The following is a 22,784-nucleotide window of genomic DNA, read 5'->3' on the forward strand; positions in this document are numbered from 1 at the left end:
AAGCCGCTTTCCCACTGGTCACACCCGGCTTTTTGGGAACCTTAATGGGAAAGGTTACAATCGGCAGACCTGGGTCAAATCACTCTGCAGTAGACCTGGGTAATTATCGTCTCGGCTCCGATCGGCATTGATGGGAACACAAAACCCGGGTCAACCCGCTAATCTCCTACCCCTTTCCGGCACGATGTTATGCTCCATCGGTAACTTCTGCAGCTCCTTGTCATCTCGGCTACAAACTCCACCCTTCTCCGTCCAAGCAGTGCTCAAACATTGTTCCAAATGTTGTTCCATCTTCACTGTTAACTAACCGTGTTTCGGGCATGCTTGTGATGTCAGACGGTGATGCAGCAGAAAAGATACCGTCAGGAGTATACTCTACTGGCAATGGGAAAAGAGACAATCGGCATGTATAAGTGGGTCTTCATGGGTCTGAAAAACCTCTGTCAATGTGCTAATTTTGGTGAGAAAGGGGTATGAGACAAACTACGTGACAACAGCATCTCCGAGCATTGTTTTTGGCATTATATGTTCTGTTAAAAAGTGTTCTTATTTGCGCATTTCGAAAAAACACTGATCATACATCTGTTATAGGCCCATAACTGCCTAATAATATCAGCCAACCATTAAATCAGCCAGGCTCAAATATTAGGCATTATTGTATTTGTGGTAAAAACAGTAAATGGACTGTTATGGAAACCTGAAATCAGGTAATTTGATTGAAAACTGGTTCAGAATTATTTATTGTAATGTTATAGAAGAGAGTCTAAATGGAGCTCTGGTCAGAGCGGACTGAAACGTGTGAGGTCTTACCGAAAAAGCTCTCAGTTTGGGTGTGATGAAAGTTTATATTAGATATTGCATTTTGTGATCCATTATGGATTCTTATTAACAATGGACTGATTTTTGTTAATTTTTTTTTAGACAAGATTTGTGAAATAGGTTCATTTATGTTTTTGTTTTAAAGCCAACATCAGTTATATATAAATTTTGTGTTAAAAAATGTCAGCTGCCAGAGGAAAAGATAGAAAAGCCCTCAGCTAGTTTCAGTAAGACCTTACAAGGGCAACCACTATGGCATAGAACACAGACGCCCTCAGTGTGTGTGTGTGTATGTGTCTGTGTGTGTGGCAGAGTTCAGCTTTCAGACTTCATATAAACAAACCCAGAGGCTATCACCAGAGGCTCCTCTGAGTGTGTGTGGCTACCTGTGCTGGTTTCCTGTGTGTCAGTGCATACCCCATATGTTCAAGATGGTTGTTTATTTTCTTGAGGTTTTGACCCTGAACTTTTGCTATGTTTGTATTCTCAGTATGAGCGTGTGTTTTATATTTGTGTCTGAGTTGTTGTGTCTCCTGTCTAACGACATCAGGTGGTGTTGAGGCAGAATTTTAGTCCAGACATTTTAATGGTAAACTTCACATCCTCTACATCATTATATCTTAAACTGTAGCCAGGACCTGGACTTGGTTGTGTTGGTTTACTGCATATTTAGAGGACCCAGATGCTGCAGTGCTGTTACATTACTCAATTGTACTTCCTGTGATGAAAGGTCAGATGTGTGTTCTTCAAAACAGGACTTTTTTTCTCTTTGATGTAGATGTGTTTAGACTAAAAATAGAGAAGAGTCTATATTTTCTCTAATTGTTCATTTTAATATCACATTGTGAAGGCGTATCCCTTTCCTGTGATGTTTTTATAGACATATTTGATTTAATTTGGTCACTGTGTTGTCATCTATTTTAATTCTGTTCTTGGCTGACTGACTCTTATCTTCCAGAAAATGCCGAGCCTGCAGAGTTGAAACAGTTCTTCGACCTGAATTACTCCCACATCTATTATGTCTTCTTTGAGAACTTTGTCACCATTGAGGTCAGCCTCAAGCAAAAGGGTAAGTTTTACTTCCTGTCAACACCAAGAGCAAAACAATTAAGATGACCTCTAATTGCTCAGCGTAGATATAAATGTGTTTTAGTGACATCATTTTTCTTTTTTTTAATGTTTGTTTTTTTTAGGTCACAAGTCTCAGAGGGAGGAGCTTGACTCAATCCTCTTCATCTTTGAGGTAATAAAATATCATTGCAAACTTCTTATAGAAATTAAAAAATTGAAAACTGAGAAAGCATTGTTAGATTAAAACACTAAAGTGTTTATTATTCAGTGCACTCCAACTTTCTGTAGGTGGTCTTGGTCAACACCAGCAGGCATTGACCTCAGACTAAGACCACTGGCATTTAGCAGCACTTAGAAATGGGTGGTGGTGCTAGTAGTCAGGATAAGATAGCAGAGGGAGTATGTGTGAGTTGCCGACCTTCATTTGGCCCCACACACACTTTGAATTCAGAACAAGGCAGAGCAAAGCAAAAGTCCAGCGAGTAGCTGAGTAAAAGAGTGTGCTGAATATACTTTAGGTGTTCCCTTATAGGTTTAGTTAAAATTAGGATGTCAAATTTGTAAACTAAGTTTATAGAATATTGATTAGTCATGCATTTCACACTGACTTATACTTATGACTCATATCAAAGTTTATTTCCCATCAGGAAATTATAGAGTAGTAGATTTTTGGTTTTGTTGTCCATCCCTAGTTGAAAGGCCAAATGAAAAAAGGCTCGTAACGCATTACATGTCAAGTCAAAATAATATGTCTTATTATGTTTTAATATTTTTTCCCCCAGAAAATCCTCCAGCTGCTGCCGGAGAGAATACAGAGCAGATGGCAGTTCCACAGCATTGGTAACTTACACCAAACCACACTTAGCCTGTATTGACACTCATAAAACATGTGTTACAGTTGAAATTCTAAGTGTGCACAGCATATCAGATCACCTCAGCACACTCTGTTGCTGAATCAAGTTGAACCAGTTCTCGGCAGTGCCGCCACACTCTTGATAGATCATTTCATGTAATGTAAGAAAACCAACCAGCACCAGTACGTGGCACAGTGCTGCTGTTCTCTTATCTTACATGTATTTTACATTAAGTTCTGGAACTGTCGAACTGTTCAAGACTTGATCATTAGGGCAGATTGCTTTCTTTCTAAAGGCCTGTATGAGTTTCCTTGACATGTTTTAGCTGCAGTTTGGTGAGGCTTTTTATTCTCAGCAATTCAAGAATATTTAAAATTAGCTTTAATGTTGCCAGAGCTGTTTAATCTTAAATCTTATTTTCCTATTTTCACCTTTTGTATAGTAAAAAATGTAGTCATAGTTTTCCACAATCATCAAAGGAAGAGGGACACCAAATCTAAAGAAGCACAAAACAACACACAACACAGAGAAATTACAAAATGAGTTTGCATCTTTATGTCCAAGAAACCTCAATAAAGATCTCCTTACTTTTTCAAATTCTCTTTCCTGTCATCTGGTTATTTAATCTCCTTCACCAATATATGCATTGAAGGTATATCTATTTTACTGGCTTACGTAAAGTTAGAGACACTGCACTGTATTTTGAAATAATCAGGCTGACATGTTTTTCTCTTTTAGGGCTGATCCTTAAGAAACTGTTGCACACTGGGAACTCTCTGAAGGTACTGCTCTGATTCGCTGATAGCTGTGTCAGCCTCCTAGATCCTAATCCTGCCTTCGTCTGAAGGGGCCATTCACAGAAACCTCTCTTCTCTTCTCTTTCTGATATACTAGAAACACTACTGTTAAAAATTGTCCATTTTGTAGGAAATTGTGTATGTGCTGCATGAAATGATATGAAATGATGTATGAACAATAATAGCAAATGAAATTACAGTTGAACTTCTCAAACTGTGTTTCTTTTAACAAATTGAGTTTTCATCTTCATCACAGGGTTAGTAAGGAATGTAGCCTTCAGCTGGAAAAAGCTGAGTGATTAGTGAAAATGCATGGTTTTCATACCTTTTCGCAATCTCTATTCCACACTTTAGATCCGTCGTGAGGGCGTGCGCTTGTTCTTGCTCTGGATGCAGGCACTACAGAGTCACGCCGAGCGAGAGCAGCTCTGCATGTTTGCCTGTTTGATTCCCGGTTTTCCAGCTCCACTCTGCCATGGGACCCCACGCACGCTGGACACTCTGATCAACCCTCCACTGAGTTTAACAGAAAGTTAGTATAAAACAGACACACACACACACACACACACACACACACACACAATGGAGATGGATTGATTGGCCCAAGTGAATCTATATTTACAGATTTTCTAAGTAATCAGAGATTACTTGAATGTATTTAATCTCCCCAATTTTACCCCCTGCAGCTCAGGTTACCCCTGAAGAGATCACCCCATTGGTTCCTCCCCAGTCAGGTGACAAGAACCAGGAAGACCTCACTGCTTACTTTTTAGAAGCACTGCTCAAATATATGGTAAACCAGGTATTATCCCCGTTTCTTACTAACACAGCTAACACTACATAATTACACGTTTGCAATGCCAAGATGCCTCTATGCTTTTTATATGGGACATCTAATCCGTTACTGGTATCACTAACACCTTCATATACAAATTACAAAAATAATTTAATTGAACAGACTTTGTTCCTGTGTTTCCTCTTCTCTATCACACACTCATACTTAGCATGTATTCATGCAAACACTGATAGCATTCTTCCTTAAAACAATGGTGCTCTTCTCCACTTGACCCCTTATCTGTGTTCGTAATGCTCTCTTTGTAACCCGAGCTTGTTTGTCTTTGTGTTTGTGTGTGTATCCACCAGGCTAAATCTCTCGAGTGGCGTTGTAAAGAGAACCATGAGCGTGGCTTCAACTTCCTCTTTGGTCACTTCAGGAAGTTTTACCTTCCTCACATCTTTCCTAACTTCGCCATGGAAACCAGCCTCTATAGTCCAATACTCGGTCAGTTACAAAAGTGCTTTAAAAGCTACTGGATACTGTGAACCGCTGCTGTTTATTCAAACCCAATGACCAGTACTCTTGCCTTGTTGTTTCCCTAAATCACTTATAAACATTTTTTTAATATTTTTCTCTCACCATGCAGATGTGCCTCCAATGCGTCCTAAACCATACTACAGTGTGGTGCGCAGGGAGCCAGATGGTGGTGAACCACTATACTGCACAAAGGAGAGCTTCCTTCAGGCCCGGGTTATCTTTATCCGCTGGCTGGTTTCCTTCTGGCTCGAGCCACGACCCAACACACAAACACACATCCCAGGAACAGAAGGAGAGAACATCCCCAAGAACATACAGGTAACACAGACAGAAGGGGAATTGTATTCAAGTCACGGGAAGATTTCTCTCTCTTATTTTTTTGGCCTTTTGCTTTTATTTGATGTCAGTGGATAGAGTAGACAATATGGGGAGAGAGAGTGAGGATGACATGCTGCAAAGGGTCGAGGGTCGGAGTGATACCTAGGGGCTGCTGTGTCGAGGACTGAGCCTCTGACTGATGCGTGATTTAACTGCTGAGCTTAACCAGCGTCCCAAGATTTTTAAATCTTAATCTTGTTGACATCTTTGAGGCTGTAAATTAGGACTTAGGCTAATATGTGGAAATGGTAAAATGTCTGAGCCCCATTGAAGCATGGGTTCCCCCGCAGAACAAGATGCAGCCAAAAGACCTCTCCTGCAATCATCTATCATTGAAGTTACAGTGTATTTTAGACAAATTAAGAATAATTTTAATTTCATGCTCTATGAGTACGCAAATTGCAAATGGCTCATCACAGCAGTTCAACTCATATGAATGCAAACTTGATGCAAAAACAACCAAGAGAGTGCTTGTGAAATTAGTCTTTAGATCAATCAGCTAATTGAAAAAAAGCCAGTCTGAAACTAACCATCAATTTTGTTATTGAGTAATCTGCATATTGTTTTCTGGATAAATCATTTCATTGTTTTTTCTGTAAAATAGCTAAAGATGTCCATCACAGAGTTCAGCGTCTTCAGAAGTAGTCACATTTGAGAAGCTGGAGCTAGAGAGCAATGGCTTTTTTTAATGAAGAGCACCAAGATGAATTATTTATCTAAATATTTACTGACCAAAATTTTGAAGATCAACTTTTCATTTAATCAACTCATGTTTGGAATCTAGTAATATGTGAGCTCAAGCTTTTGAACAAGACTTTTTGCTGTTCAGAGTTACCTCTTGAGAAAGATCTACTAGACGTCAGCTGTTAAAAACAGCACATGTAAAATGATTGACATGTTATTGGCTGGAAAGAATACTCAAATACAGTGAAATGACAACTAACTGACAACATGGCAAAATTTAACTCAAAAGCTGTCTGCAAAAAAAAAAATTTTGTTCCTTATTTTCTCATTTGTATTTATCTTCTCACCTCTTTGTATGACCCTAATCGTGCCGTCCAGCGAGCAGCAGCTGGCCTGGCAGCCCGCTCTATAGGCAGCTCTGATGACAGCGGTGGAGGCGGGATTCGGTCTGACAGCCACCTGGAGGGTAGCGGGGGATCATCTGGATCAGGGGGAGGAAGCATGGGGTTGTCTGGGGGTCCAGGGACTGGGGGGGAGCCTGAACAAAGCCATTCCAACACCTCCACATTGACAGAGAGGGAGCCCAGCTCCTCCTCTCTCTGCTCTATGGATGAAGAGCAGCTGACTGACATGGAGGTGGTGAGGAGAGTCCTGACGTGCTCCAGAACCAACGTCAACTTCATTACGGAGATCTTTAGACAGGTGAAGAAGAAATAACGTTAGCTACAGTTATAATGTAGGATTTTATCTGCAGTATGAGTATAACTATCTTTGTGTTCTTCATGTATCTGTCTCTACCAATACAGGCATTTCTCCTTCCCATGTGTGAAGCTGCTGCGATGCGTAAAGTGGTGCGTGTTTACCAGGAGTGGATCTCCATGGAGGACAGGCCAGTATTTATGAAAGAGCCAGAGGAGGGCCCCTATCCCATCGCCACAGGGGGCAGTCTGGATTCAGGCTCTCAGCACGGAGACAAGGAGGATGAGGTGAGGAATGACCTGAAATCTCTAACATCCTTTTAACGCTTAAGATAAATTGAGGGTATGTGAACAGATCTTTATGTATGGGTTTTCTATGTTAGCTGAGCTAGTTGGACAAGCTAGCTGCAGAGGGATTTTGACTGTATTATACAAATGGTGTACAGATGTAATACATCTAAATTATTCTATTAACCATTCCATCTGCATTTTCTGTTTTCCTCAAAAAAAGTTTCATTTGTAAAAAAAATACAAGAAACTGCTTAGTTTTTTCAACCTAATTCTTAAGAGAAGAGAGTTTCTGTGAATGTTTTTAGACTTTTACTGAACTTGAATTATATTTTATCTCTTCCTCAGGGAATTAACAAAGTGGTGGACAGCGAATTATTGGAGTACAGCGTTCATGCTGGGGTTCAGACTACACTGCAGGTATGGTGTGCCTGTCTGTCCATTACGTACATATAGTTTTATTGTTGCAATTTCTTGGTACTCCTCTAACATTACTTTGTAAAGTTGCAGCCATTTAACATCCCAACTACATGTATCCCTTTTTTAGGTATTTATCACCCACTCCTCAAATGTTTTCCTTTTGGAGCCAGCCAACGACATCAAGATCCTTCTAGAGGAGCATGTTGACATGTGCAAGCGAGTCCTGAACATCTACCGCAGCCTCGTCATGCATGAGACCATGGACCAGAAAACTTGGTAATATAAAAAAGTAGCTGCACTGTCATCAGATATGTATTAAATCACATGCTTCTGTGGACTTTGAGACAAAAATGCAGAATTTAGTACGGTGAATGAAGTTTTAGGTTTCCTCTCGTGTGATTGCTTTGGAATGTATTTGCTTGTAGGGAGCAGATCTTACTGGTTCTGCTGAGGGTGACTGAGTCTGTGATGAAACGACCTCCATCCATCATGCCCCATGGCAAGAAGAACAACACTCTGTCAGGCAGACTGGCTGGACCTATCTTTCAGGTACATTGCAATCACTATATCTAAAGTATTATCTATGCAATAGAAGGAAGCAGATTTGTCTCTGTTGTCATAGAAAATGAATGAATACAAACATTGTTGCAGTCATGATGAAATTGCAGTTGTTTACTGGAACACTGTTCCTGGAAGACAGACTGTGCTCTGAATAATTAAGCCTCTAGACCACAGTAGGGTTTTACAATATTGCTGCAGTTAACTAAGAAGTGCTCAATTAAATGTTAATTTTCCTACAAGATCCAAATAACCAGCTCAATCTCTTAAACAGAAATAATTTGACAATTACAAATTGTTTTAATTTCCAAACATAAATTCCATTTAAATTTAGTAGAAACATTTGGCTTTTGTAGTTTTATATAAACTGTGGAAACCACCTGGGAAAACAAATGTTAACAGATCTCTCATTATTATATATGTATACTGTATTTGAGTGTAGTGAACTACATAGGCTGGTGATATGACAAAGATTCAGTTTGCCTACCATCAATGAAAATTATGTAAAAGCACATGCTGTAGTTAAAGTGATGATCTTTGTCTCTCCATTACAAGCTTCCGTCATGATGTTAGTGAACAGTTATGCTGGCAACATGATGTAATTATTTTATTTATTTAAGGACTTTAATTATATGACCGACTGGTATGTAGCTTAAAGTAATGATCTTGAAGATTTTCATTTAAATTAATGTCTGTTAAATCACTGTCTATCGCCAAATGAGGTAACACTATGATGATTGAGCCAATGGCCCACTGATGAAAGCCGTTGCATTTGCAGTATTACAGACTGGGTGTCTGGTGCTGCTTCCGCGGAAAAAGAATTACAAGCGGCACCCATTTATTGACGTGTTTTCCATCACCCAGCAGTGGATGGTCTTCCAGAGAGAGTAGGAGGAGCTAAGTGGCTGATTTTCCGGTCTCTGCAAGTGTTGCGAGTAAACAGCAATCTACCATGGCTGAACAAAAACAGAAAATATCAATGACTACAGATATAACTTCAAAAATAAGTGAAAATCCAAAGAAAAAGAAGCAAATTAGACGCTCAGATGAAGGCAAACAGTCTAAAAAGGAAAGCGACCGTTAGCGAGGAAAATCAAGAGTTTCAACCGGAGCCAAACGTGGACGTCACACATGCAACACTGTCTGGATATGCAGGAAGTGTGCTCCCACAATTACTGTTTATCGCCATAGTTGCCGCCAAAGAGAACGAAACTGAAATCTTTGAGATTAGCACTTTAAATGTGCAGCTTGAACACAGCCATCATTTTATTCTCTTTATCTCTTGCTGTACAGACGCTGATTGTTGCCTGGATTAAGGGAAACTTGAACGTCTACATCAGCAGAGAACTGTGGGACGACCTCCTCTCCGTCCTGTCCTCTCTTACCTGCTGGGATGAACTTGTCACCGAGTGGTCACTCACCATGGAGACCCTCACCAAGGTACTGAACATTATGCTCATCATGTTATCCTCCAAGCAAAAATCCACTATCTGTATAAATATGAAGCTAAATCCATTTATTCGATTCATTTTGTGCTCTTACTTCATTTGAGCATTAAGTTGTTTATTGCTTTGAAACAAATATTTAATTATTAATGAATTTTTGAAAAAAAATCAAGTCTCCTGAGTCTTTTAATTTAGTTACTGTCTACTACATTCGTTAGTATATAATGGTGATTGTAGAAGTAGAGGAGAACTAAATAGAAGGAAGCACTTATTTAATTCCTGTTTTCATGCCTGGCAGTGTTGCCTCTCTGTTTTCTGTCTTACCTGCTCAACTTAAGTAGACCAAAGTAGTTAACGCTGCTGGATTACAATGAGACATACACAAAAATTTTTTTTTGCTTTAAGCACTAATTTATGTCAGAACAGTTTTGTTGCTGTGGTGAGGTAAACATAAAAGTGTTAATGCAGTGTGTATGTCTTGTGTTTCAGGTGTTGGCCAGGAACCTGTACAGTGTTGATCTGAATGAGCTTCCTCTCGACAAACTCAGTGAACAAAAACAGAAGAAACATAAAGGAAAAGGTTGATCGATCTTGAATTTACTATTAATCAACTATGAACGCCTTACCAATCATTTTGATATACAGACAGCTGCTTGTGTCCGTAGTACTACATTTTTGTTTTAAAATGTCTGTCCAGATGATTGTTTTGGCATTGCTTCAGAACTAATCTCCGTCCATGTACTCTGTGCAAGTGCTAGCCAGTGTCAACAGGCACACTCATAACAGCACCTGTAAATGGTTTAGGTAATGATGCAAGTTAAGGTTGAGGTCATTTATTTTGTGTTACTGATTAGACCCAGTCAGGACCCAGTCAGCAAGGGACTATGTGTATCAGCATCAAACCTTTCAAAACTCTTAGTTTCTTACTGTACACACTTAAACACAATACAGGTGTTTTCTAACCCGAACAAGGCCAGCAGCATTTCTTAAAGTCTCTGTATAAGAGGCTGCAAAATGCTGGAGTATTGTGGACACAAGATGTTAATGTAGCATTTTTAAATGAAAACCAGGTAATGTGGATGTAGCCGTTGACATCATGTTATCCCGAAACCAACTAATACAACAGAACTCTGTATATCTATGTGCTGAAAGTCAAAGATGGAATAAAAATACTCCAGCCTACAGTTTCTATGATTCTATATTATAAAACCCAAATAAAGGAGCCAAAGAAGAACAGTGGTACTTAAAGATATATCACAGAAAGAAATGGTTTTCACATATATACACTACTGTAGACCTTTGTCTTTACACAGAATATCACTCCAGAGGTAACGTTCCTCCTGAAGTGAGTGCTATTAAATGTGCATCGAGAAATAATGTCCCACTCATTCAATCTACCCCAGGGATAGGTTCGGAGGGTCAGCGGCAGATTGTGGATCGGTCCTTCTCTAAGGGCTGGAGCAGAGACCAACCAGTCCAGGCAGCAGCCATGAGGCAGCGCAGCGCCACCACTGCTGGCTCACCAGGCATCGAAAAGGCCAGGAGTATTGTCCGCCAGAAGACTGTAGGTATGTATCCCTCCTCTTAGACGACTGGCCAAACTTAAAGTTTTAAAGAGAAGTTGAATGGGAAACCACTAGTGGCCTCTCCTAAGTGGACTTGGATAGTTTCTCATTCTTCTCAAGTCAGTGTTATTTGACCTGATGTCTCCTGTTTTCCTACAACAAGATTATGTGGTATTTGCTTACTGTAATTCCTTCTCCTTTTTTAGATGGTTCTTTATGCAGAGCTTTCAGCTGTGAGCATTGGTATAAAAGAAATGGGCATAATACCATGGTACACTAAAATGGCAGTAGTAGCTTTGAGCGAGATTATGAAACTCATGATAAAAACAAGTCGGAAGTTGTTCAAAATCCAATTTAATGTGGATATTAGGAGGACCATAGAAGATAAAACAAATTATTATTTCAATTTAAATTGTAATAATATGCACTAGCTTTACAGGAAAAATAAGTATTGTTTTAATCTGCGACCAGCTTGTCCTCTTTGGAACATGCATGTGCCCTTTCTTGAATTGCTATAAAGTATGCATCAATAAGGATCTTTGAAATAATGGGACTAGAAAGACTTAAAATGTCCTCAAGATAAAATTAAGACCCCCAAATAAAAAGACTGTTTCTGAGATTAGCAGCTTCTGTGGATCAGTAAGTTGCATTTTGTGTTGGTTAGCACCACTTTTTCTAAAAGTGTGCTGTGAGAAGTACTCCTGAATTCATGTGCTCCTTGGTTGTTCCCATTAAACGAGGTGGGAAGTTCTGTCGTCTGTGTTTCAGAGCTCTAAGAATTAACGTGGAAACAGCATGGATACTACAGAGAAGATGTGTATTCTGTAGCCAAAATCCATCTATGTTAGAGTACTGGGATAGCAAATAACAGTTACCTTATGACAGATGACATTGGAAAGACCTTGATAATCAATACATGAGTTAGACATTAGTTAGACACAATGTCTATGAGCATGAGTTAGACACATGCTGGTAATAGACATTCGTGCAGGTGTGCAGTTGTTTTGTTGCATTTTTGTTGCATATTTAACTTGAACTTCAGTCTTAAAGACAATATCATAATGTGAGTCTGAAAGTTATTAGTGTATCTGAATAAATTGAAAGTGTAGATCACCTGTGCACGGTGGTCTTAAGAGGAGATTTGAGCTGTACAGAGTGCCAAGCTTCCACCAGCCTCTCACTGTCTCACTGTCTTTCCTCTGGAGCTAACCCTGTCTCACCCTTCTTCACCTTCCCTGTCTCTTTCCCTTGTCCTGTTGCCTTTTTACTAATTTCTCTTTCTTCTTCATCACATAATCTTCCGATACTTTGTCTTCACCCTGCAAATACTGACTTTCTTTTATTTTCACCTACTTCTTTCTCTTATTCTATTCATCCCTACACTTCTTCATTTTACTCTCTATCTTCTTCTTTAATGTGTTTATTTTTTTCTGGTCTTACTCACCCATACATCCACCTTTCTACCGCTCCTCATCCTCACCCTACTTGTCACCTCAACAATACCCTTCTTTCTCCTCTTGTGTCTTTCTTTACTTGCCTTTTTTTCTGTCTCATACTCTTTCCCCCTTATTCTGTCTTTCTATCTGTTCTTCCCACCTCTTCAGCCCTGCGTAGCTGTTCTACGGGGGACTCTCTGCTGTCCTCAGCCTTTATCCGCAGTGCTAAGAGTGCTCCTGCTCTGGCTCCGCCTCTTCCTGTCCTCCTCCACCACCACCACCACCCTTTACTACCCCCCCTTGCCGACCAGCTGGCAGGTACACACTCTTTGCACTACCTGTCTGCCTGCGTCCCTGTCTGCCTGGAAACTTTACTTCTCTGTATGTCTGTCAGAAACTGAAACTTTACGCTCAGCGTTTCCTCTCTGGCAGTCAATTTTCTATTGTGTCATTACTGAAGCAACAGTTTGCATGCGGTTCATATCATCCTACAGCCCTTCCCTTTTTGACCTGCAAGTGGGATGATCAGTGTGAATTTGAGAAATGTTTGTACATCAGATGCATCTGTCTCCTCAAGTTGTGCAATGATGTGATCAGCATTGTTTTACATTATGCATGTGAGAAATGGATGTTTATAGCATATTCTTGCACCCACTTCGAGGTCTTTAATTTTTCAAAATAGAGAAAATGTGTGAATAGTTGATTTGTTTTTCTTAATTCTGTCCATTAGGTCTGTGTACAGGTCAAATTCTGACAATACCATATGTATCGCGATACAGAGATTATGATTTCATGTATTGCGATATTGTACGCAACGCAATATATTGTGATTTTTTTTATTCTAATTTTAGGATTAAAATATCCTAAAATTAGTATTACAGGTATATTTGGTGCTACCTTTGTGAGAGAATGAATAATTATCAAGCTAATATTCAGGAATAAACCTTAATTTTCTCTCTGGTAGATCAAGTTTCATGCAATGTATGTTGGCCTGTTAGATATATTTTTTACATAACTAGCTGCTTGCTCACATGCATGTCCCTCTGTTATGTCTTTCACTACTTGTTCCAGCACTATTTTCACCTACTGCAAGTATTAATTGCCTCTCTTCTTGTTTCTATGCCTCTCTTGTAGACCTCCCTATCACTGATGCTGTGTGTTTTCAATGATGACATGTTTCTTTCGATAGCATTTAATTCAACTCTTTCCCTTTTTTTCTGTAGGCAATGGTGAGAATTTTATTTTATCATATCCTCTGCTAGAGTGGTAGACACAGCTGGATTACAGTTTACAGTATTACAGCTGTATAAATTTGTAATTTACTTGCTATTGGACATCAAATCGAAGTGAAATCCGCGAAATGGGCGCGACAGATAATAAAAAATACTAGGTTTAATAAATTAAGGGATTTTTTATATTGAAGTTAAAATTGTGCTTGAGATTAACATTTATCAGCAAGTGCGAATGTATGCCCTTTGTATAATGACCTTTCCTGATTTTCATAATCTTCTTTTCAAAGGATTTTTGTTACTTATAATGTAACCATAAGTCTGTTGCTACTAGAAAGACCTCACCTCATAAATATTTAGCTGGTTAACATTTTTGTCTTTATGGTAGACAGTGTTTGATGGCTGAGAAGATGGTTGATGAAGTTGTAACAAACTGTCTCAGCCACCATAAATGCTGCTCTGATTTGTAAGTTATATGTACATGTATGTGAAATGTGTCTTTAAGCCAGACAAGATATGATGAATTAATATGTTTTGCAACAACAGGAAACCTGGATCAATTTAACAGCCAATAAAGCCATCCTCTACCAAATGGGAAATAGTCATCAGCTGGATCATCGTGAGAAATGAACACTTAGGTGGCTTGAGAAATAAGAAAATAGTCTAAGTTATTAGACCTTGTCTTTGGTAGTCTAAATCTCTGTCCAAAGGGTAGGAACTTGGACTCTCCTTAATATCATAATTTTACTGGCCACTTTATTCTGTGAGCTGTTCTTTTAACCTATTTAGAGATCAGCAAACCAAACAGTAATAGACGCCTGCTGCGGGTTGCTACAAGAGCAGCTTCACTTCAGGAATTATGTGTACTATATGTGTTTTCAGATTTCTGTTTAGGTATCTCTAGGGGGTTTTTGTTCATTTTAAATGTGTGCATGTTTGTCTATCTGCGCATACAGGTATTTGTTCCCACATACCCCCACACTAACCTCACTTCCCCTCCTCCATCTCCCTCCAATTACCAGACCTGGAAGACCCGCCAATCACGCTGACATCCCGAGCCTCTCGGATGCGCCACTCCTCCCAGAGCGACGAGGCCCCTCCCACCTCCTGTTCTGAGGTGTTCCAGGGAGTGGCCTGTGACCTGGATCCCCCAGCCCCCTCCTCCCTTGCTAGGAGCAGCAGTGCCTCTGACATCATGGAACCCTTCATCGCTGAGCGGGTCAAAGGTGAAGACCCACAGAGGGATCCCTCTTCGATCCCAAATCCTCCCCACCACCACTCCACAACTTCTTTCTTAGCTTCAGTCAACAGCCACGCAGCTCAACCACTCCCACTCACTCCCACCTCACCCTCTCCCACCCCTTTTACCTCCTCCAATGGTGTTATCTCCTCGTCCTCAGAAGTACAGGAGGATGGTAGTGTTAATGACCAGTTCTGGCACCAGATTGGCCCCCGAAGCCAAGGCTCTAGTTCTGATTGGGTAAGCGACTGGGATTCTGCCTTCACCTGTTCAACTGAGAAGGAGATTGATGTAGAAGAAGGGGAAATTGGGGCTGGGGCAGAGGAGGAGGATTTGTTCACCTCTATTAGGGACTACCTCACTCACAAAGGAGGGGAGAAGAAGGAGGAGGCAGGAGAGGTAGACAGCCCTAGTCTAGTGGTAGAAAACATTGTTACCGTACCAGTGCCTGTGCAAACAGGGGTAGCCAGAACACAAATGGAATATGCAGGACAAGTAAGAGAGGTCAGACAGGTGGTGAGAGAGGACTGTCAGGTAAGTAAATCTGTGAGGCACAGCAGTGTGGATTCAATAGAGGAGAACGAGGCAGAGCAGCGGAGTATCTATGAGTGTCTGGAGCTGCAGTGTCAGTGGCCGTCACCTAATGCTAAGGGAAGCACTAGCTTAGAAAGACACACTGGGGAGAAAAAGGGAGGAGGAAATACAGGAAGGGCAGCAGGATGGGAAGGGAAAACTAATGTGTGGAAAGAAGCAGTAGAAAAAAAACAGGACGATAAAGAAGCAAAAGACAGGTCCAGTTTTATTAGACTAGACCCACACTCCATAGAATCTAGCACTGAATCAAATCAATCTCCCCAAACTTCAGACCCAGCTAAGGTCAAGGTGTCCCGAAGCACCAAGAAGCATCATTTGGGGGGTGTTCATGTAAGTTTTAGACCCTCAACTGAGTCAGTCCAGTTCCACAATCCCCTTGAGAGTAAAGAGGCCCACTGGAAAGCCAGGCTGCGTCGCCTCAGTCACTTCCACACACACAGCCACTCAGCTGGGGACAGGCCTGGGGCCGGAGCCGGGGCAGGGGCAAAAGTAGGAACAGGGGGTGCAGGTAAGTTTGGCTCTGTGGCTGGGATTAGCCATAGAGCTGGGGCGCATGAGAAACTCGCCTCTGGGACTGTTACGGATAACAGCGGGGCAGGAAACTCAGCACTTGCTGGAGGCTCGGAAAACATGGCTGGGACTGAAGGGGACAGCCACAAGCTACACCCTGGGTCCAGTGTGGGATCCAACATGGGCTCTGAGACTCATTCAGAGTCGATATCAAGCAGCTCAGGTTTCTCTGGCGTGTCATCAGGGGTGCGTGGCCGTTTGGGACGCTCTGCCTTACGATCTCGAGCCTCCCGCTCACGGTCCCAGGAGCCCGGCAGCACTTCCTCACGACACCACCAGGGGGCTCTCCTTGGTGGTGTCTATAAGAGTATGGTTCACGCTCTGTCCTCAAAGCCCCGGCCCAGAGGTCAGGGGTCATCCCAAGGCTCATCGCCACAGAGGCAGGGCCGGGCAGCCATGGGAGACGCATCACTAAGAGACCTCTACTCCCATGTCCTTGGCTACTTTGGACGAAAGACGACCCCGCCAGGTGAGGATCGCAACAAACGAAGTGCTCACAAAGGACACAACTTTGGGAAGACAAATAGTCACCACCACACAAACATCAGCAACTCTCCTTTCCTTTTTGGCTGTTTTTAACTGGTTTGTTATGATGGAATGATATTTTTTTTGGCTGACACTCATCATCTTGCTGCTGGACTGAAATTCAAACTCCCTTTTGATGTGTTTTCTCTTGAACGAAGCCCCTCCTCCAGCCTGCCTCCTGTCAAGGACCCCCCCTCCTCCTCCCATACCTCTCCACCTGCTCCTTCACCTCGGAAGCCCCCTCCCTACTCCTTCTCTCTTCTTTCTTCTGCGGGCTTTGGGATTTTAACCTTCTCTCCCCTTTACCCTCTTCTCCGCCTCCTCCTCCCTCTCCTCGATGTTGCATGCCGCCTCCTCGTGCCTCCTTCGCCTCCTCCCTGGACTCCGGCCCCTCTTCAGCTACTCAGGAGGCAACAGCAGTCCACAGAAAAGCACAAGAAATGTCAAAAATGATGGTTAATAGAAAACACTTGGATATACACGATACCTCATAGAAAGCCCCCCACATGCTTCAGAGCTTTGTTACATTTAGATTTTCTTGTTTAGATATGAAAGTTGAGTTGTCAAAGGTAAATCTGTTATGTTAGAAGAGGAAACACAAGTTAGTTCATTAATGTGTTGCAGTAGACATTGCTGCAGTTTATTCTCAGGCCACTAGGAGGCAGAATTAGACCTTGTGTAAAAATGGTCCTCTTACTAGTAGTGGACTACGCATAACAGGCATGCATTTCAAATAATGAGTATTGAATGGTTATTTGCCTTGTACATTGCCACAAGATAATAACTACCATGATTATTGGTAAAGTGTGCATTTGAATCAGCAGTACAAACACTTTTTTTTCCTATTCATTCTGATTCTGAAGGCTACCAGACTGCAGAACTGGGTATAATTATTTATTTTGTCTTGAAGATCAGTTGTTTGATATGAGCGAAGCAATTAATCGCTTGAATCTGTCTTGATGTGGAGATTCCGTTGTGCTGCCCCATCTGATCCTTTTTCCTAATTTCCTTATTCAGGTCTCAGGTCCACATGGTACCTACCATAGTGCCAGCCACTTTACTTTTACAATTACAGCTCATTTTGGCAACCTCAATCATCTGGTCTTCCATGCAGACTTAAACTAGATGTTATGTGTTGTGACTTTCTGGTCATCTGTCTGGCTTTTTGTTTAACTACTTAAAACTCCGACTGCTGATCGTCATTTTGAATGCAGGTGGAGCCCTCTGTTAGAGATTCATAAGCTTAGCCATCAGATCAGAGCACAAAAACTTTGTATGTGTATGCTCAGCCAATTACAATGAGCTTGCAAAACTACAGGGACCTATAAAAGGAAGTAATTTACCCAGTCCTCAAACAAGTCTTTACAGAAAGGTGAATTGATGGAAACTTATGTTGGGTTTCCAGCAGCAAAGCTGTTTAAGGTGCAGTAGTTGTCCTGAATTTCTCATAATAGCAGTGGACTTTCAGGGTTCCTACACACTTTGAAAAGTATGGAATATTAGTAATTTCCAGGTCTGTATAAGTATGGAAAAATCTATTCTGTTTACTAGGTAATTGCATAAATACATGGCATCACAAATAGCTAATATGAGTTAAGCAGTGATGTAGTTATCAGAAAAGTAAACAGACTGTTTTCTGCTGCTGTTGTTGTTGTTTCCATGAACACAGTAAGAAAAAAAGAAGGCTGCACAGATGCTGTGAAAATTGGAAAATATTTAACTTTTTTTATTCTACTTATTTAACTTATTCAATATGTTGCGAGAAAATAAAAAAAAAATAGAGTTTAGGTTGCATTTTACTTGTTCATTTACTTTGGGGAATTTCCATCATTATAGTTCAACTCCATAGTAGTATAGCATTACTCACACAGAAGTAGGCTTCTCCTTAATGGCTGAGCACAAACAGAACATGCAAATATTTGGTGCAAGGATCTGTGGAGTCCAGAAGCCATGTTTCGAGGGCTAACCATACTGTATGCAAGTCTCGTTGTTGTTGGTGATGTCATGGCAAATAACTATTATAGATTAATAGTCTAGCTGCTGTTTTCATGGTATTAAACATCCTGACTTGAAGAAATATATAGATAATGCACTACTTGTGATACAGTTATGTTACGTGTTAACGCATGGGAAGAGTCCGCTGAGTTAACCCTAACAAATTAAAATGTTTGCCTGTGTTAAGTTTAATTTCTTTGCTGCTAACTTCAGTACCGTCTGTGTGTGATCACCACAGTGCGATATTGATTCTTCTAATAAGCAGTTAAAACGTAATAATTGTTTTTGCGCTAACTTCTGTTTCAACATGGTTGCACATGACCACAACTGGGATGTCACGCCCTGAGTGATGTAAGATTGCACCTGCAGGGCAGTGCACTTTGAACCCATCCTGTTCTGTGGTAAGTGGCCATGGTGTAAGTTTAGGTTTCCAAAGTTATACCTTGAAGAGAAAATGTGCAGCAAGGTGAAATTTTCATCAGCTAGGTGGCAGCAAAGTAAAGATTTTCATTCTGTCTTCAGCCCTGGTACTGAGCTGCAGACGTAACCAGGGTCTGTAAGATCTATTAGCCACAGTTCAGGAATTAAAGATGAGTTAATTATTTCATCTTTGGGACAGGAAGATGCTCTCTGCTCTCAGAGTTTCACAAACTCACACTGACCGCAGTCATTGCTACCAACCTAACAGCCACATAACTCATAGTACCATAACTGCACTAATGTAGGCCTCTGATGTGCTGCTTGTTTGGAGTTAACAAGGTGAAACTCTGTCTCACTCTCTGTGCATGGTGTGAATTAACTCCTGCATTGCTTTTCTGGTGGGTGTGCCTGCTGTGTTGTGGCTTTTTTTTTAACAATTAGTCTTTTGCTAACTTCAGGGTCCTACAGTACATACACATCAGGGCTGTTATAACAGATTAGAGAGAGAAGCTCCAGTTTGTTGTGGCATTGTTTTATCATAGAAACAGACTACATAAAAAAGAAGACTTATAGACTCAAACAGATAATCTACAGAGTTTAAATATTAAAAAATACTGTTTTTTGTATAATTATCTTACAAAGGGTTTTACTTAATTTGTTGGGGTTTGAATATGTGTGTCCATCAATGTCTTTTATCTCACCTCCTGACTGGTGTGTTTGTGTGTGTATATGGGGGTCTTCATTTTTCCATAAATTCTGTTTGTGTGTGTGCTTTCCATCTTTGTCATCATATATCTTACTCTCTGTCTGTTTCTAGTCAACAAAGAGGAGGTGGTCCAGAAGGCTCGTCCGGTCTCCAGCGACGTAGGAAGCAGCAACCCAAACTTCTCTGACCTCATGGACGAATTCATCCAGGAGAGACTGAGAGCCAAAGGAACAGCGGTGAGAGCAATACAAGTTTACGCAGAAACACACTCATTAAAGAATAAGGTTAGTCAAATTAACTGAGAAGCTGGAATTTAAACCCTGCTTTCCTCTCGACACACAGGGCCGTCGTGGCAGCAGCCCAGGAAGTCTGGAGGTTCCCAGGGACCTGCCAGAGCTCCTGGAAGCAGGTCAGAGTCCTGGATCGCGACCCTCAGATGATCACCGTCCTATCGATGATCCAGGGGTTCCTTCTGAATGGACGTCCCCAGCAAGTGCCAGCGGTTCTGATGTCATCAGCTCAGACAGCCAATCAGACTCCTTTAATGCCTTTCAGTACTCCACCTGCAAGTTTGATAGTAAGGATTTAAAAAACACCTCTTTTTCCCTGACATACACAAACTGAGGCAAAATTTTTTTATTAATGTTAGCATTATTTGAGTCCACGTTGCATGTTTTATATTTTTATATTATTGTCAAAATGAAAGATAATGATAGATTGATCCATGTTAGTTGCTGATGTAATCTTTCGGGGCAAATGTGCCAGGTCAAAGTACGTCCACTAAAAATGGCTGACTGACAGCTCAGATTGTTTTTTAAACTATCTGACAATATTACAGAAACAAATCAAAAAGGATCACTACAGAGAGAAACCTTTTTTTTTTTTAAAGGTAAAATCTGTCTTAGCCAGAAACAACTGTTAGCTACATCACTCTCTTCAAAGCCACCAGACTCCATTGACAAAAGTAATATGAGCTCTAAGAACACAGGAGTTGCTGGTTACTGTTGCCTCCATTATGTTTGTTTGTGTGACTTTGGTGTTTAACAGGGTAAACCCAGATCCAGCAAAACACAATCACACAAACAACACAAACAATTAAATCTGTCAATGCATCAGACATGTAACTCATGTGTTCTGCAAGCTAAAATGATGATGTTTTTGTAAATAAAGTCTGGTACATTTGAAAAGAGTAATGTCACGGTTGTTCTGGTTAAAAATAAAACAAGCCTACCATAACCTTTCTGTACCTATCCTTATTGTAATGTTGTTGCCTGTCATTGGCAAAACCAAGTATTTTTCATGTGGTACTTTGATCTGGCGTATTTGCACAGAAAGATTTTATTGCAGAAAGATTATATTGTAACCAAAGTAATTGAGACCCAAAGAATATGTAAAAAATAATTTCCCTTCAAGGTGAAATAGCTTGTTTTTTGAAGGAATATAAAAGCTCTCTCTGCTCTTTAATTTCAAGCCTCTTGCTCCTTTAATTTTGTAAAAATCTCTGTTATTTTGGCATTTTTTGGAACAAAAACCCTTTATACTTTTGATTTGCCTACATCTGGAAACATTGCAAATATGTAAGCCTTGAAAAATGTATAATGATCAACATTTTTTGTAGATTTTACTTTCAGTTCAGAATCATGTGCAGGAGGAGCTGGATCAGGAGGAGGAGGTCGAGGCAGCTCCCTGGACCAGGACAGCCTGGGAGGGGGCGTGGCCTGTGACGAACATGAAGTAGCAAGTTTGACGACACTTCACCTCGACTCTGAGACCAGCAGCCTCAGCCACACTGTCACTGTCACTGGTATGTAGATAACATAAATATCTCTCAAGATACTGTTTTATTTTGGCAGATCTAAATACACTAAGTTTCATGTTTACACAAACCAATTAACTAAAATTATCATATTGTACCACATAAGTTTATACAGATCAGATACATACCTGGCAAGGAATTCTTGCTCCTGCACCATGCATAAAAAAAAAAGTTGCTTGAGATAATGTTCATATCTTTTTTTTTCTTGTGTCTTATTTTCCTTTATTTATCCAGGCTCTGAGAGTGCGTCGCCCATGCATTCCCTTGGGGGCTCTCGCTCCCAGACGCCCTCTCCTGCCACACTGACAGCAGAACACACTGATCACACACACTCCCACTCACACACGCACCTACAGCTGGACCAGAAGCTTCACAACTCCGTCCTGCAGACTCCTGATGACCTGGGTAATTAATATTCATGCATATATTCAAAGTGTACTTCCAAGGTTTTTTTTACCAATTTATCTGCTGTGAATGAGAGGTCACAGATTGATTTATTGACTGATTTTAGAAACGAGTGAGTTCCCCAGTGAGGACTGCAGTGTGATGGCGGGCGGCTCTCTAACTGGATGGCACTCAGATGTTGCCACGGTAATGTGGCGGAGGATGCTGGGTATCCTGGGGGATGTCAATACCATCAAAGACCCAGAGATCCATGCTCAGGTCTTTGACTATCTGTGTGAACTGTGGCAAAACCTGGCCAAGGTAAGTACTTGCATACACAACTATGACACACTTTTATGTAATTTTTGTATTTTATGTTAAAAATGTGACTTTTGTTTTCAGATAAGAGATAATTTGGGCATTTCTCTGGACAACCAGTCATCCCCTCCTCCCCCTGTTCTCATCCCACCCCTGAGAATTTTAACCCCATGGCTCTTCAAGGTAAGTGTGACTCCTGGATCAATCAGACTTCTGACATTACATTCAGATCTAGTTACACATGGTTACAAATGTCTTCACTTGTACCAATTCACAAACTTTTTGTTAAGGTTAGATGTTTAAACCAGACAAAGTTCTTACATCGCTGTCCTCGAAGCCACCATCCCCAGTGACTTATAGCGTAACTCTCAAATCATTTGAGCTGCTGATTTACTGCAGCCTTGATAAGTTAATTATTATGTATTGCTGTGTGACTTTGGTGTTTTTAAAGAGTTAGCTTGAATCCAACACAACCCAATAACAAATACTAGCTGACTGACAGTCCTGTAGCTTTGAAGAGAAAAATGTAGTTTCCACTTGTTACTGGTTAATAAAGGTTCTTAGCTGAACAAAAATTTCTCTTACTGAAGCAATCCTCTCAGTACCGTGTGAGGAAGTTTAAAAAAACAGTGTTCAAATTAATGAAAAAAAAACAAGCA

The 22,784-nt window shown here is 40.8% G+C and overlaps 1 protein-coding gene across 3 annotated transcripts in view; it reads left to right on the forward strand.

Moving 5' to 3' along the window:
* The window catches only part of ralgapa1 (Ral GTPase activating protein catalytic subunit alpha 1), a 77,621-nt gene that overhangs the window by 2,418 nt on the left and 52,419 nt on the right, over positions 1 to 22,784 (forward strand). Inside the window, exons 2-25 of one of the 3 annotated variants that reach the window (XM_069662440.1) lie at positions 1,778 to 1,888; positions 2,013 to 2,062; positions 2,673 to 2,730; positions 3,483 to 3,526; positions 3,896 to 4,073; positions 4,228 to 4,343; positions 4,685 to 4,823; positions 4,966 to 5,174; positions 6,297 to 6,620; positions 6,725 to 6,904; positions 7,253 to 7,324; positions 7,452 to 7,600; positions 7,750 to 7,873; positions 9,176 to 9,322; positions 9,817 to 9,907; positions 10,731 to 10,895; positions 12,497 to 12,646; positions 14,580 to 16,430; positions 19,719 to 19,843; positions 19,950 to 20,184; positions 21,226 to 21,411; positions 21,658 to 21,828; positions 21,935 to 22,128; positions 22,210 to 22,308. In XM_069662440.1, the coding sequence (XP_069518541.1) occupies positions 1,778 to 1,888; positions 2,013 to 2,062; positions 2,673 to 2,730; positions 3,483 to 3,526; positions 3,896 to 4,073; positions 4,228 to 4,343; positions 4,685 to 4,823; positions 4,966 to 5,174; positions 6,297 to 6,620; positions 6,725 to 6,904; positions 7,253 to 7,324; positions 7,452 to 7,600; positions 7,750 to 7,873; positions 9,176 to 9,322; positions 9,817 to 9,907; positions 10,731 to 10,895; positions 12,497 to 12,646; positions 14,580 to 16,430; positions 19,719 to 19,843; positions 19,950 to 20,184; positions 21,226 to 21,411; positions 21,658 to 21,828; positions 21,935 to 22,128; positions 22,210 to 22,308 (5,168 nt within the window). The remainder of the gene's footprint in view (positions 1 to 1,777; positions 1,889 to 2,012; positions 2,063 to 2,672; positions 2,731 to 3,482; positions 3,527 to 3,895; positions 4,074 to 4,227; positions 4,344 to 4,684; positions 4,824 to 4,965; positions 5,175 to 6,296; positions 6,621 to 6,724; positions 6,905 to 7,252; positions 7,325 to 7,451; positions 7,601 to 7,749; positions 7,874 to 9,175; positions 9,323 to 9,816; positions 9,908 to 10,730; positions 10,896 to 12,496; positions 12,647 to 14,579; positions 16,431 to 19,718; positions 19,844 to 19,949; positions 20,185 to 21,225; positions 21,412 to 21,657; positions 21,829 to 21,934; positions 22,129 to 22,209; positions 22,309 to 22,784) is intronic. The other 2 variants (XM_069662442.1, XM_069662441.1) reach the window with 2 other exon arrangements.

This window comes from Semicossyphus pulcher, unplaced genomic scaffold (assembly GCF_022749685.1).
Source record: "Semicossyphus pulcher isolate SPU_LCO1_2020_fin unplaced genomic scaffold, fSemPul1.0.p SCAF_14, whole genome shotgun sequence".
Taxonomy (NCBI): domain Eukaryota; kingdom Metazoa; phylum Chordata; class Actinopteri; order Labriformes; family Labridae; genus Semicossyphus; species Semicossyphus pulcher.